Source organism: Dendropsophus ebraccatus, chromosome 10, assembly GCF_027789765.1.
Source record: "Dendropsophus ebraccatus isolate aDenEbr1 chromosome 10, aDenEbr1.pat, whole genome shotgun sequence".
NCBI lineage: Eukaryota > Metazoa > Chordata > Amphibia > Anura > Hylidae > Dendropsophus > Dendropsophus ebraccatus.
The window spans coordinates 96,889,653-96,905,769 of record NC_091463.1 but is presented as its reverse complement, the minus strand read 5'-3'; the positions used below and the strand labels follow the sequence as shown (position 1 = coordinate 96,905,769).

Below are 16,117 nucleotides of genomic sequence, written 5' to 3'. Positions count from 1 at the left end.
TTGCAGCTCTCCAGCTACAAGTCTCAAGAACTACAAGTCTCCTGCTGCAACCATCTGTAGAACTGGCAGCTGTTGACGTTGTTGAGTTTTGGGGTCTTTGTTTCCATATAGATATAGAAATATATAGATTATATATATATATATATATATATATATATATAATCTCTTGTCATTCTGTTTCCTCACCAGATCAGCATGCAGTCACTCCTTCCAGCGGAAGGTCAGGTAACCAATATAAGTACAGCGGGTTGGTTCCTAGTACGAGCCCAATTGGGTCAGAATAAGGCTTGTGAACGGACTCGACCTTGTGCTGTTGCACTTATAGTTACCTGAGCTTCTGACGGCAGATACGTCTGCACACCAATGGGGGAGGGAACAGTAAGGACAAGTACGCTTTAAAGCAGCTTGAGAGGGAGTGCATGAGGAGATGCTGCCAGATTTGGGATTTAGGAGGACTGAGGGGTCTGGAGAGGTGAAGACAGGAATCTGGCGGTGCCCCCACACTAAGGACACATGCACGCTTAGTGATCTGTGGTGTAAGATAATGGCTTTATCATTGCCGCTCTCCTGTGCAGGTCATCTACTTGAAGCAAGGACATGAAGCGTACGTGCGAGCTGTAAAGAAGGCCAAAATCTACAGCGTTAACATGCAGAAGCAGCCATGGAATAAGACGGAGGTTAGGGTAAGTTGTGTAAGTCTCCTGAGATCTGAGATCTCGTCAGCCAATCAGATTTCAGCATTCACTGAACTGGGTCAGTGTTCGGTGTGCTGTGATTGGTTACTCATACATAAGGCTCTCTTCAAATCCATTTTCGGGCTTTGGCTTCAATAATCTGTCAGATAAATCTGTCTGTGTAAAGGCACCGTAACATTGTAGACAATCCTCCATGTTTTGTTTTTTTTTTTGTTTTTTTTTAACAATATTTTATTGAAGTTATACATAAATACAAAGTGATAAGAATAATCATATAATAATAAACTATGACAAGTCAGTAGACTTATATAAAATTACATAAATAAATATAACAAATCATTAAAATAAACAAGAAAGCAACCAATTATTGCTTTAACATACAAATGAAGTAAAATTGTATCATACTATGCTCTATATCAAGTACAGGTAAGTACTCCCAGGGTACCTGCAACCATTGCTTTGTGATACCAAGCTGTATTGGAAAATTGTTGCATAACAGAATTTCTTTCTTCTGTAGACAGAGCACTCACTATAAAAAGTTTCCATTTTTTCATGAAAGAAACCGTAAACTTTTCATTACTACGAAGGGTATCAATCATTTCCCAATTAAGTGTTTCTTTGAGATTATCAACCAACTCTGGTATTGTAGGGGATGTAGACTTGAGCCAATGATTTAAAAGGCATTTAAGGGCTAACAATAGAGTAAGGTGAACTCCAGGAGGAAGAGTCCTTCTGGCTGAGAGAGCCTCACCTCCTTCCGTCACATCATGGAACAAATAACAGATTGGATCAAAAGGCAGAGACATGCCCCAAGTGTTTGTTAGAAATGATTCTATCAATTTACAATATAAGTGGACATGGGGACAAAGCCATACACAGTGAAAGAGATCAGCTTTAGATTTAGCACATTTAGGACAGTGTTGTAAATAACCTTCTATGTGTTGAGTATAAGAGAGATTAAATGCATATATTGCTTTAACAGTCGGAAGTGGAGCTCTCTCAGTTTTGTGTTAGGAGTAGCGGTGTGGACGAATTTAATTCCATTTAGTAATCGTTGTTCTAAATCATTACATTGTAAGTCGTCATACCATTTTTTCACAAATGTCGGGGGGGCACTGTCAAAAGAAATGGAGGAAAGCATTTGGTATATTGGTGACAGGGAAAGTCGTAAGGTTGTTCTGGAGCAAAGAAGGTCAAACGGTCCCGATTTTTCTGCAATGGCTATTGATTGATAAAGATGTCCATGTTAAGAATGCCATACCCAGCCACAAGCACTGAAACCACATTAGAATTCTGCCTGTCAGTCCAGCCAAACCTTGCAGCGTCTCCAATACCTCTTGTTTTATGACTGGCAGGTGGCGCTGTTGCTTCAAGTATCTGTAAAGAAGTTTTCCTGCATCCACCAGGCAAGGTCCAGTCCTCGTGTAGGCCTTAAGCTCACAGCGCCCTATATAATCCTGATCGTTGCTGGGAGGGGGGGGAGCCAGATGACCCTGATATGAGAGAAATTGCTGCACTGCCCCCTAAAATCATGTCCCCATAACAAACTCCAATGTCTTTCTTTTCCAGGAACAGGAATTACTGAAAGTTGTGGGGATTAAATATGAAGTGGGGCCCCCCACTCTGTGCTGCTTAAAGCTCGCCTTCCTGGACCCCACATCTGGCCAGATGAGCGGAGAATCGTTCTCACTCAAGTAAGTAACCTGAGCCCCAACCACTGGAGACCCCATTCAGAAACTAGAGGATTAGATTGTGAGCTCCTAGGGTCAGTCTCAGGTATGGTTGTGACTAATATATTGTCTGTGTGTGTGATAGGGAGATTAGATTATCAGCTTCTAGGGACTGTAGGATCATCATACTAGCATGTAGATTGAGGATGACCTTTACTGCATTCTACGTCTTTGCTAAATCAGCCGTTTTCTGATGATCATTAAGGTGATCCTGAGGTTATACTACAGGGATTTGCACAAGAGTAGGCCCTGAGGTGTATACGCTGGGAATGATGTAGGTCCACAGCCAGTATAGGGCCAGTGATCAGCTGCCGAACAAGAAGTCTCTTGTCCATCAGCTGATCACATAATTTGTGCAGGTATTAATGTGTCACTGTTTAAATTTTCCTTGCAGAAATCAATAGTACAGGCGATTTTAAGAAACTTTGTAATTGGGTTTATTAGCTGAAAAATGCATTTTTATCATGAAAAAGCAGTTTGAAGCTCTCCCCCTGTCTTCATTGTTTTCTATGGAGAGGGGAGGGGTGGAGGGAGATGTGGCACCAAAACAGGACAACAAAGAGTTAATTTATAGCTTAATCGCCGGGCTATCTCCCCGCAAGTCAGCACTGACCTCTGAATACCGGCTTTCACACATTTCCTGCTGTGTAATCCTTTGTTCTCTGCTGGCGACTAATCTCCCCCCTCCCCCCTCCATAGGTTACACAGGGCCCGACTGATGTAAAAGAGTCGAGATTTCCTGATAAGGAGTAGTGAATGAGAAAGAGGAGGGCGGGTGGAACCTGGGGAAAGTCTTTTTGAATGCAGATAATAAACCCAATTACAAAGTTTCTTAAAGTCGCCTGGACCATTGATTTCTGAAAAAAAAAATGAAACGGTGACACTTTAAGATCGTTTTTTGCCTGCACATTTTGCCGGGAATTTTTGGGCAACTATCATGATGTTAACAGGCAGCACAAACAATAAACATTGGAGTTATCGTTCTTGCGACCAGGGATTGTTTATGGAGCTACAATGGGCCATGTAATAAGGCCGCTAGCTATTGCAGATATTCTGCCTCTCCACCATTGCTTGGTATGTGATATTTTGGGTCTTCTTAAAGTTAAAATTTATTTTTATTTATTTTAAAGTCCGTCAGGGGGACTTCATAAGGAAAAACTACTTACCTCTCCCCATGCCCGCTGTTCGCTGTGCCAGAAGGTCCAGGACCCCTGCCAAAAGGCATATTCCCCCTGAGTTCTGATGATGTCACGGGATGGGGGGGTGGAATGCCTGACCTGACTGAGATTCCCCATGAGCCAATCATTGACTGCAGCAGTATCCCGCCTCAGTCACTAACTGGCTGAGCGGGGCATCCATCAACTGGGTCACGACATGAAAAAGGGGAGAGCCGGAGAGTACCAGCAGGTGACCCTGGAGCGGGACACTGTGCAGCTCGGGCAAGGGAGCAGTAAATATTACGTTTCCCCCCATCCCCTGATATTTTCATGAATATTTTTTGCCTCGCCTTTAGGATTAATGTACAATGTTCTGTGTCTTCTAGGTATCATGATATGCCAGATGTGATCGACTTTCTCATCCTCCATCAGTTCTATAGGGAAGCAAAGGAGAGAAACTGGCAGATCGGTAGGTGACAATCTCTGCATTGGGATTATATACAGGGTCCACGCTCTGCCTGACATGTAGCTCCAGCAGTTCTGGGGGTCATCCTCTAACGTTTTTTGGTCTTCAGGTGATCGCTTCCGCAGCATCATCGATGACGCCTGGTGGTTTGGGACAGTGGAGTGTCAGCAGCCATTCCAGATGGAGTACCCCGACAGTCTCTTCCAGTGTTACATAGTCCAGTAAGTGCGGCCTCGGGTGGAGTTACTGTCCAGATTCACTTTTATAGGATTTGTAATGGAGTTTCTCTGTTTCCAGTTGGGACAACAATGAAAGGGAAAACATGAGCCCGTGGGACATGGAACCGATCCCAGAAGACAGTACGCTTGCTGCTCCATATACTATGAGTATGAGCGGGGGTGGGCATGTGTGAGCAACAGTACATTCAGTATATAAGTAGTGTGAATGATTGTCCGTAAGTAAGTATGCTTGTTGCCCAGTATAAAGTAAGTGTGAGTGAATGGGTGTACATGAATGAGTGTACGATCTCTTCACTGTAAACTATGAGTGGGAGTGTGTGCTCACTACTTACTATGAAATTAGTATGAGTGTGAGTAAATGGGTGTACATTTGTGTTTATGCCCTGCCCATGCAATATATATGGGAGACTGAGTGTACACTCGCTGCTCATACAGTATAGATGAGTATGGGGGGATATGAGTGTACACTCGCTGCTCATACTGTATAGATGAGTAAGGGGGGGACTATGAGTGTACACTCGCTGCTTATACAGTATATGTGGGGGACTGAGTGTACACTCGCTGCTCATACAGTATAGATGAGTATGGGGGGGGGCTATTAGTGTACACTCTGCTCATACAGTATAGATGAGTGGGGGGGGGCTATGAGTGTACACTCGCTGCTCATACAGTATAGATGAGTGGGGGGGGGCTATGCGTGTACACTCGCTGCTCATACAGTATAGATGAGTGGGGGGCTATGCGTGTACACTCGCTGCTCATACAGTATAGATGAGTGGGGGCTATGCGTGTACACTCGCTGCTCATACAGTATAGATGAGTGGGGGGGCTATGCGTGTACACTCGCTGCTCATACAGTATAGATGAGTGGGGGCACCCCTAAATATATGTATGTGTACCGATGGTGACACACCTCCTCTGGTATATGTATGCTACCCCAATTATTTGCAAAGTATCTACTACTTTCTACACTTCTGTATGTGTTTAGTTCAATATACGTTGTATTTTGTATTTTAAGACTTCAATATTGTTTTTTTATTATTGTAAGACTGTATGTAACCTCCTTTCACCTCTGTTACACGTCTTGATGTCTTACATGATACAAATTTTTGTATTTCTCTAATAAAACTGAATTGAAAAAAAAGAGTGGGGGGGGACTATGAGTGTACACTCGGTGTTCATACAGTATAGATGAGTGGGGGACTGAGTGTACACTCGCTGTTCATACAGTATAGATGAGTAGGGGACTTAGGGGCCTATTCCACGGAGCGATATTTGGCCGATTATCGCTCTGTGGAATAGAGAGCACGATCAGCCGATGATCGTGTCATGGGCTGATCGTTCAGTAAGGTTCAAACCTTTATACAAACATTATACATTACCTGTCCAGGCGCAGGTCTCCTCCTTCTCCCGGTCCCACACCGCAGCAGCTTCAGAGCGGCCTCTCTCAACTGACAGACCGCTCAGCCAATCACTGGCGAGGACCGCCGTGGCCAGTGATTGGCTGAGCGGTCTGTCAGTTCAGACAGGCCGCTCCGAAGCTGCTGTGGCGCGGGACCAGGAGAAGTAAAAGACCTGTGCCTGGACAGGTAATGTATGAAACAAGGGCTGCAAGGACATTGGTAATGATGTCCTTGCAGCCCTTGCTAAATGATTGTCGGGCCGTGGAATAGGCGGCGCTCGTTTAAATCGTTGATCGGGCCCTGCTTGGCCCGTGGAATAGGAATCTTAGCGTACACTTCCTGTTCATACAGTATAGATGAGTGGGGGGACTATGTTAGTGACATAGTGTTTGTTAGCTATGACACCACCACATGTAACCATCTCCGCTCTGCAGTTTCTCTTCCGGATGAGATTGGCGCCGGTGTTCCTGTCACCGCGGAGGAGTTGAACGCACTCCAGTATAAACCACAGGAAGGAGAGTGGGGATCGCTGTCCCGTGATGAAGTGTGTGAGCGGGTTATCCGGGGGATTGACCAGCTGATCGCGCTTGGTGCGTTTTATCCTATAATGTCCCATATGTTGCATAGGAAGTGGGTGGTGCCAGTGCAGAAGCTAATGGTGAGTTACTGTGGTTTGTTACCAGAATTCAGCAGCCCGTTCAGTGCCCCTGTGGATCTCCAGGCCTATCCTCTGTACTGCACAGTGGTTGCCTACCCGACTGACCTGAGCACCGTGAGGAAGAGGCTGGAGAGTCGTTTCTACAGGTGAGCGCCGCCCCGCCATTATCATCACTTCATAGTCTTGTACATTAAGATTCTTTATTGTTCGGTTCCTCTCTGCTTGCAGTATCTGAGGATATTCACACTACGGAGTCGTGTACTCCGCTTGAAATTCAATAGGATTTCTCATGCGCAGCCCACCATCCAACATTTCAACTCCGCTTGATTCTTTAGTGTGAACATACCCTTAGCTTATATATCTGTCACAGAATATTCTGTCGGATGTCGGAGCGTTTGGAAAAGTTGCAGATTTTCTCACTGCTATGTTGTGTCCGTCTTGCAGGAGAATCTCAGCCATGATGTGGGAAGTGCGTTATATCGAACACAACGCCCGAACGTTCAACGAGCCAAATTCTCCTATTGTGAAAGCCGCTAAGATTGTGACGGACGTTCTGCTGCGATTCATTAGGTACGTGCGTTGCACTGCTTACCTTGTCGCAGTGTCTTCACTGTGTTTGGCCACTCCTTCACTGCTTTTCTTTCGTTTCTAGAGATGACAACTGCACAGACATTTTAGAAATTTACAAGCAGGTGAAGTGTGAGGGGGTCAGCGATGTGGAGGAGGAAGGCGAGGTGAGACCTAGACCTGTAGTAATGTCCTTGTAGCGGAGCTCTGTACACATGAGCTTACACTTTGTCTTGTCCAGCAGAGTGCAGCAGCCGATATGGAGTCAGATGGTCCAGGGACTTCTACAGGACGAGCCGTGAGTAAACCTCTGGTCAGTAGATTTCTTATCATATAATGGTCATGCTAGCCCTCCCACTGCCATACTGACACAATGTACCCCACTAGATCACACGCCGCACTAAGAGGAATCTACTGAGATCCAATCCCGATTCATGGAAGGACAAATGCAAGGAGCTGTTGGACCTCATCTATGAGCGGGAGGACTCTGAGCCATTCAGACAGCCGGTTAATAGAGTCTCGTATCCTGTAAGTGAGCCTGGGAGTGTGGTGTCTCATTGGGATTGTGTGCTGGACAGCAAATAGAAGTGCTGCACCCTGTGTAGAAACATAGATGGTATTCCTGAATGTATAAAGAACCATAGATCATGTGCTGGATCATGTAAAGAACCATAAATCATGTGCTGACCTTAGGTCATGTGCTGGGCCCAGTATAGAACATACGATGATATATGCTAAACCAGGTATAGAGCCACAGATCATTTTCTGGACAATGTATTCGGTCATTGATCATGTGCAGACCAACCATAGGTGCTGCATCGGGTCATAGACCATGCACTGGAGCCTGTTCACAACCATAGATGGCATGCTGCACCATGTATAGGGCCATAGACTGTATGCAGTATCACGTTTGCCGAGAGTACCGTCACTGTAAGATAGATAGATAAATATGCTAGTGGTAGCTCCACTGTATTTGAAATATGGGGGGCGGACTTTCATGTTCCAGGTAACCTACAGTGTCATTGTTTCAGGACTACCAGGACATCATTGATAATCCAATGGATTTCAGTACCGTCAAAGCCAAACTGGAGGCCGGAGAATACAGCGATCCACTGGAGTTTGGGCAGGACGTCCGACTAATTTTTAGTAACTCCAAAGCTTACACTCCAAACAAGAAATCCAGGGTGAGATATGTCATGTCTCAACACACATAGTGTGATGGATAACATTATCTTCCAGTCATGGCCAAAAGTTTTGAGAATTATACAAATATTAATTTTTACAAAGTCTACTGCTTCAGTTTTTAAAATGACAATTTGCATATACTCCAGAATGTTATAAAGAGTCATCAGCTTAACAGCAATTACCTGCAAAGTCAATATTTGCCTAGAAAATGAACTTTATCCCCCAAAACACATTTCAACATTATTGCAGCCCTGCCTTAAAAGGACCAGCTAACATTGTTTCAGTGATTGCTCCATTAACACAGGTGTGGGTGTTGATGAGGACAGGGCTGGAGATCAATCTGTCATGATTAAGTAAGAATGACACCACTGGACACTTTAAAAGGAGGCTGGTGCTTGGCATCATTGTTTCTCTTCTGTTAACCATGGTTATCTCTAAAGAAACACGTGCAGTCATCATTGCACGGCACAAAAATGGCCTAACAGAGAAGAGTATCGCAGCTAGAAAGATTGCACCTCAGTCAACAATCTATCGCATCATCAAGGAGAGAGGTTCCATTGTTGCCAAAAAGGCTCCAGGGTGCCCAAGAAAGACCAGCAAGCGCCAGGATCGTCTCTTAAAAGTGTTTCAGCTGCAGGATGGGGCTACCAGCAGTGCAGAGCTTGCTCAGGAATGGCAGCAGGCAGGTGTGAGGGAATCTGCACTGTGCACTGTGAGACTGCGGAGACTCTTGGAGCAAGGCCTGGTCTCAAGGAGGGCAGCAAAGAAGCCACTTCTCTCCAGAAAAACATCAGGGACAGACGGATATTCTGCAAAAGGTCCAGGGAGTGGACTGCTGAGGACTGGGGGAAAGGTCCAGGGAGTGGACTGCTGAGGACTGGGGGAAAGTAATTTTCTCATGAATCCCCTTTCCGATTGTTTGGGACATCTGGAAAACAGCTTATTGGGAGAAGACGAGGTGAGCGCTACCACCAGTCTTGTCTCATGCCAACTGTAACCGGCATCCTGAAACCATTCATGTGTGGGGTTGCTTCTCAGCCAAGGGAATCGGCTCTCTCACAGTCTTACCTAAAAACACAGCCATGAATAAAGCATTGATTGTGCAAGAATGGACGGCTATCAGTCAGGATTTGGTCCAGAAGTTGATTGAGAGCAGCCGGGGAGAATTGCAGAGGTCCTGAAGAAGAAGGCGAAACACTGCAAAGGGCAGCAGATCATGTGAAAATATATTTGTCTCATTCTCAAAACTTTTGGCCATGACTGTACATGTAATTTAATGGGTAGCTATATTTAAAGGGGGATGATTAGTATCTGGAGCTTATTGAACCCCTGACCTTTTACCTTCTATTATCTTCTTGTATTGCACCCCAAGGACATTTTTTTTTTTTTTTTTTTTTTTTTTTTTTTTTTTTAAACACCAGGCAATTGTTTTTCCCCCTATAGATTTACAGTATGACACTCCGACTATCTGCTCTCTGTGAAACCTACATCAAAGACATCATCTCAGACTACAAGCTGGCCATGCAGCTGCAGCAGCGAAAGAGGCAGCGCTACAGGAAGAGGATCCGCAGCAGCAGCAGCTCCTCCGCCTCCAGCAGAGGCAGCAGGTACAAGCCTCCTACTTCATGTTCTTCAGACAGTAAGATGATTATCGAGTCCAGTCTCTCGTCTGATTTTATGTATTTCTTTTCTAGTCCAAAAGGAAAACCGCGGAAGATTCTGCAGAGGGTCCCACAAAGTACCCCCCTCCCACTTCTGCGGAGCAGCTCATCATCTTCCTCATCGTCGTCCTCTTCATCTTCATCCTCCTCCTCGTCCTCCTCTGAAAGTAAGACTTCTACAAAGAACCTGTCGCATGTCTATGTACAACACCACATCTGCTGTGATATATATTATATATAATATATATATATATATATATAGATCTCACAATACTCAACATGTAAATATGAATAATCTTGTAATGGCTGGTGTTGTGTGGGGGCTTCAGGGTCAGGTCTGTCACCTTTTCAGTCCAACGGTTATAGAATCCATTAGTAACACTGATTTTTTTTCTAGTGGTGGAGTCTCCGCCGGAGCTTGGCCGCGTCTCTGCGGATGAGGAGATGGATGTGCAGCCGTCGTCTTCCAAACCAAACACCCAGAACAAAAGTGACACAGAGGAGGAAGCAGCAAGCAGCTCCAGGGCCAAGTCCTCCCCGGTGACAGGTAGTTGATAGGAGGGGTCTTCATGTTAGTCCTCCCCGGTGACAGGTAATTGATAGGAGGGGACTTCATGTTAGTCCTCCCCGGTGACAGGTAGTTGATAGGAGGGGTCTTCGTGTAAGTCCTCCCAGGTGACAGGTGGTTGTCAGGAGACGTTCACTTCTAGAGTTTTCACTCTGTCTTTGACTCGCATCCACCTCTTTGGAGAGAGGACTATTTATAACCCTAGACCACTTATTCTCCTGTTGGTGGGAGGTCCCAGCAGTCAAGTCCTCTTTCTATGGCCTGTGTTATTGATATCTTAGAAAGTCACAGTTGCCCCACTCACAGTTTTTTGTTTCCTTACAGCTGAACAGACCAATGGACCTCTGACAAATGGCGACGATGCTCCAAAACCCCGGAGAAAGCTGCTGAGCTCCTCCGAAGACGAAAGCCAAGGAGAAGAAGAGAGGAAAGTGGAGCAGGATAAAAAGAAGGAGGAAGAAACCAATAAACCACCACCCTCACCCGCAGTGAGTGACCACTCCGAATCGAGCCTGAGTTCAAAGAGTGGATCTGAGTCCGAATGCAGCTCGGATCCCGAATCCTCAGCCAAATCTGACCAGGACTATGTGGATGGAGACCACGATTACACCAAAGTACGAAGGACAAAGCTGAAGAGAAAGCGAGGGAGCACTACAAGTGACAAATCTAAAGGGAAGGGCAGGGGCCGAGGGAGGGGCAGGGGAAGGGGTCGAGGAAAGAGTTATCTCTTAAGAGGTGTTGAAATGAAGAAGGGGCGGGGTCGTGGCAGGGGGAGGGGAACCCCCAAAAAGGAACCTCCCCTCAGCCCAGCATTAAAACACTTATCAGATGAGGATGTCAGTGAGGACAAAGACGAGGACGACGGTGACAACAGTGACTATGTAGAGCAGGAGCGAAAAAAGCCACGGATCAACACTCGAAACCAGGGCAGGAGAACAGTCCTGTACAACGATGATGACTCCGACAATGAGCCCGAAGGCCTGCTGCAGATCGACGACCCCTTAAATCTAGGCACCTCCAGATCTGGAAGGGTGAGGAAGATGACTGAGAAGGCCAGGGTCAGCCACCTGATGGGCTGGAATGGCTGACGGGGGACGACTCTCGCAGGGACTCATTCACTGCAGGGATTTTATCTGAAGCGAATTCCATGTGGGATATTTGGTCGGACTGTTTTACTTGGTGCTTTTTATCTGATGCTGTTGTCAAAGTATTCACGCCCCATCCTAAATGAGGGCCAGCCTTATTTGCAAGGTCTTAAAACTATTTACAGCCACATGAACTCCAACACTACAGATTCGGGGGTGCAACGCCCTGCGCCTAATGAACTCCGCACCACCGGCTTTTATTTTCTAAAGATCGTGACGACAGCTTTTGTGTGTATTATAGAGTTAAGCACCTTTTTATAGAGATTTTATATGGTTTTGTGACTCTATGCTTAAAGTTGAGAAATTCATATTTTTTGCACAAGACTCCAACCCAGATGGCAGCTCCTAAATGTTTACAGTTTTTACATTTTTTTTTTTTTTTTTTTTTTTTGCCTTATTTTATTTAGGGAGAAGGTGGGGCATCACAACATACACAACTTCCAATGCCAAATGTATTAGCACCCCCGTGGGTCAGTCCACTACTTGTGTTGTTTTTCGGCTCTCTGTAGTATCTGTGCCTTTGTATATATGATTTTCGCCCCCTCAGCGTTGCGCCTGGTGGATACCAAAAGCTCCGTAGCCATTTTTGCGTTGGCAGCTTCAAACTACCTCTAACGCATCGTTTGCGACTGTGAACTGACAAGGACGTGGGTCCCGGGGTGGGTTGGTTGGAAGTCAGCGTTTGTGCGATTGTTACTGAGAGTTTGGGTGGAAGAAGGGGTGGCGGTATGAAACCGCTGTAGTTCTTTGGGGGGGTATCTCTGTGTTTTGCACTCCGGAGCTGCTCGTCACGTAAGATTTGTTGTTATTGCATTAAGGTGATATTTATTTTATCTATTGTAGGCGGCTGAGCCTGGTGCTCCTTTATGGCTTCTTTAGGTTCTAGTCGCCTCTTGCCAATGGAACCCTCACTTGGATTGGATAGGCAGCTGCAGATGGTAAGGGGATGTCTAGAGGCTGACGCCTAACAGATAGTATGGTTAACACATCTGTGGTCAGCATCCAGGGCGTTTTGGTTAGGTTTACGTACTTTTTCTTCATTTTGTGCCATGTAAACCTGCAAAGGATGCTGCCAACTTCTTAAACATACTTTCTTGGTGCTTAAAGGGTTTTTCCTACAAAAGACACACATTCCCTATGTGTAGGATAAGACGTGAGTGTCTGATCATTGAGGATCTAACTTCTGGGCCCCTCACAGATAACAAGAACCATGTGGTTCTGTGTTACCCCATTTAAACGAAGGAGCAGAAGAGCATGTGTGTTACTGCTCCATTCACCTCTATGGGCCATGTTTGCTGCTGTTACATTCAACTCTGCAGAGTACAGTGGTGGCATATCTGGCCCATAGAGTTGAATGGATCTATAGCGCCCATGACTGACACCTGTTACTTGCAAACCGGTGGACATGGCACCCCTGTCCTCTTGATTGTTTGGGCCCCCACTGATCAGACACCCATATCCTGTTGTGCAGATAGGGGGTGAGTGTCCTTCATGGGCAGATTGCTTTGTTTTCCTTGTCTCTTTGTACGGCTTCCTGATCCTTCTGCCACCTCCAGAACTGATCATTTACTCTCCAGAGTCGTCCACCAGGTTGCGTTGTCATTTGTTTTTCTTATAGTTTGGACCCAAAAAGAAAGTATCCACGTTCTGTCCCCAAGTATTAAAGCGGTTGTCAGGGGATTAAAACAAAATGTTTGGGGGTGCTATAATAAAGGTATACTCCCTTTCCCTTGTCCCTCCCACAGCTGACGCTTCGGGTCCCTGATTGTCACCTTTTTCTTCCTTGTTCCAGTGACACATCGTCTCCGCAGAAACTGCTCACTCAGCCAGTCACTGGCTTACAGCAGAACTCTGATGCATCTTCCAGAATGCAATGCAGCAGAGGTCTCCATTGAACCGTGTCTGGCAGCAGACTGCACTGTGAAGCTTTGGGTGTGACTGGAGTAGAAGTAGATTTACACAAATAAAATGCGGATGGAATCCTTAAGTCTATGATAGAATGTGTTTTCCTGTGGATAATTTGCATCCGAATCAGTTAGAACCACTGACGGACCTGTAAGTGCCAATACTGTAGTCCGGGCGCGGTACGCTGTAGGAAGCCTTGTCTTTTGGGTAGACCACTGTGTGTTGTCGTAGGTCGCCATCACTGGTTACAGAGTGTGGAAGGGGTTTTATTTTAGTCTTGGATGAGCCCTCTGATGAGGGAGCGACCCAGTAGTTGTGTGTTCTGGGCAGGACGTGGGTCGGAGGTTCAATCAGTCAGAGCCATCGTATAATGTTACTTTTATTTGTGCCAATGGTTTTTATGCCATATCCAAAGCCTGGTATCTCTTATATGTGTGGGATCTTCTCCTTGTGCAATGATATCAGAGGAGAGGGACACTGGTATCCCTTACATCTGCGAGGGTCTCCTCATGGTGCAGTGATATCAGGGGAGAGGGACACTGGTATCCCTTACATCTGCGAGGGTCTCCTCATGGTGCAGTGATATCAGGGGAGAGGGGCACTGGTATCCCTTACAACTTCGGGGGTCTCCTCATGGTGCATTGTGTATGAGATCGGGAGGCGCGGTGCTGAAGAACCTCAGTTTCTTTTTTCTTTTTTTTTGCCTCCTCTGTTCAATTACTAAGAAAAAGCAATAACTCAGAAGCCGCCATGTCAGCTGCAGCGGGTGGAGCACCAGCATTGTGTATGTCGGCAGCTGCAAGGGTGGATTTTTTTTTTTTTTTCTGCCTTGAACTAAGTAGAACAGATCAAGACGCATATACAATGTAGGTCCGGTCACTTTAGGTTCCCCTTTAAATGGGGGAGCAGAGTAAAAAGTCATGTAACTGCATGTACTGAAGTGGTCACGAGGTGTTCTGTCTGCTGTACAATAGATTAGCCTCTCTATGCTTCACAGACGTCTCCTCCGCTGTACAGTAGACTCTGTTGTATTCTCTGCTATACAGTAGATTGGGTCTCCATACTGTACGATGTATTCTTTATTGTACAGTAGCCTGCCTTTTCATGCCGCACAGATGTTTTACATTGTACAGTCCTAACTCTCTGTGCTATACTAATGTACATTCCCCTCTGCAGGTGGGTTTTCTCTGCTGTACAGTAGACTGCCTCTCTCTGTGCTGAAAAATATGTATTCTCTGTTGCACAGTAGACTCTCACCATGCTGCACAGATGTGTTCTCCGCTGTACAGTACACTGCCCATTCATGCTGCACAGATGTTGTATTGTCTGCTGTACAATAGGCTGCCTATCCGTGCTGCACAGACATGTTTTTTCTTCAGGCAAGAAAATAGAACAATAGAGAATATCCGAGTGGGCGCAGGGAGTGTAGCTTCACCATATTCTCTGCTGATTGTTGATCCAGTCTGGAGCGGCTTCAGGTCTACAGCGCAGTCCATAGTCATGTACATTGCAGCGTTGCATTGCGATATCTGTTGGCGGCGTTTCTTGCTTGTCGACTTCACTAGAGGGCGAGGATCATGGGTTTTATGTATCAAGACTTTATAGTAGGGTTTAGATTTTGGGGAGCCTCAGTCTCCCTGTTTTGACCACAGTATTTGTGCACGTGCGGTGCTCCCTGTAGGCTCCGCATTCGGCTCTGGACACCGGTCTAGTACATGCAGCGTCATCGCTTGGGTTGGACCTTTTGCATCGCCTCTTCTTGGGGAGCATTATGTGGGGTCTCTGCTGTACGTCTCGCTGTCTCAGGTTCTTATCAATAATTCAGGGATTTTTTTTATGGCCACGTTGGCCGCACCAAATGTTCTATTTATATGCAATGAGCTGTAGTTGTTTTGTATTGTAAAGAACATTGTACATTTGTAAAGTCTCGTTTTCTATTTTTTTTTTTTTTTCCCTATTGTCTCAAATTTAAAATTATGTTTGTTTTGTTAATTGAGATTTTGTGGTGAGAAACGACAGTGGGAAATTTAAAATGCAGAAGATGCGACCGTCTCATCGTGGAGGGTTTGAGATTTACTAGAATGGAGGGAAATTTAGCCAAAATAGAAAAGCGAACATGACCTAAAATATTCATTCTGTTCATCATTGGCCATAAAACATGTAGATCCGGTGCTGTGTATCCTAAATTGTTAAAAATTCAGTAAATTTGAATTTTTTAAAATGTAATGAAAACTTTAAAGGTTGTGGTCCCCCCGCCCCATTGTCGAGTCTCTCGTATTATGAATGAACTTGCCGGTATTGAATTGAGTTGTGAACTCCTTCATGTTGTTTAAATTCCTTTAAAATTCCTATTTTTTCCAGGTTGTTTTTTTTTTTTACGCTTCTGTTCATTATTTATTTGTTTTTTTTTTAAATTAAAGATTTCAAAAACAAAATCGTAGTGATATGTGTAGTATATGGGGTGTTGGGCTGGCTCCTTATGTATAGCAATTTGCTGCGAAACGTACGCGATATGTTGTGGCTGCACGTCCAGATCAGGGCGTGGAGTCTGGTTTCTGAACATTTTGCAAAAGCTTCATCCCCCCTCCTACCCCCCTGCCTTTCCTCTCCCCTATGAAAGTTTTTTTCGGTGACCTGAGAAAGCCGAGAGGCCCGCAGGATGGAAGATGAGGAAGACATGCTTTCAGATTTCCAGCTAGTATAGCGTTACTTAGGATTTGTTAATGTGTATGTTCCTG

General features: G+C 45.3%; 1 protein-coding gene across 10 annotated transcripts in view; it reads left to right on the top strand.

The window, feature by feature from the left end:
- The window catches only part of BRWD3 (bromodomain and WD repeat domain containing 3), a 33,577-nt gene extending 17,763 nt beyond the window's left edge, over positions 1–15,814 (top strand). For 2 of the 10 annotated variants that reach the window (XM_069985617.1, XM_069985616.1), the window contains exons 25-40: positions 576–683; positions 2,265–2,389; positions 3,969–4,051; positions 4,158–4,269; positions 4,346–4,407; positions 6,125–6,280; positions 6,374–6,494; positions 6,793–6,918; positions 7,001–7,082; positions 7,160–7,213; positions 7,303–7,443; positions 7,947–8,099; positions 9,544–9,707; positions 9,795–9,928; positions 10,159–10,308; positions 10,654–15,814. In XM_069985617.1, coding sequence (XP_069841718.1) covers positions 576–683; positions 2,265–2,389; positions 3,969–4,051; positions 4,158–4,269; positions 4,346–4,407; positions 6,125–6,280; positions 6,374–6,494; positions 6,793–6,918; positions 7,001–7,082; positions 7,160–7,213; positions 7,303–7,443; positions 7,947–8,099; positions 9,544–9,707; positions 9,795–9,928; positions 10,159–10,308; positions 10,654–11,417 — 2,535 coding nt within the window. In that variant the 3' untranslated portion in view covers positions 11,418–15,814. Of the gene's footprint in view, positions 1–575; positions 684–2,264; positions 2,390–3,968; positions 4,052–4,157; positions 4,270–4,345; positions 4,457–6,124; positions 6,281–6,373; positions 6,495–6,792; positions 6,919–7,000; positions 7,083–7,156; positions 7,229–7,302; positions 7,444–7,946; positions 8,100–9,543; positions 9,708–9,794; positions 9,929–10,158; positions 10,309–10,653 lie in introns of those variants that run through there. The other 8 variants (XM_069985611.1, XM_069985609.1, XM_069985615.1 and 5 more) reach the window with 7 other exon arrangements.
- The last annotated feature ends 303 nt before the right edge of the window (positions 15,815–16,117 follow it).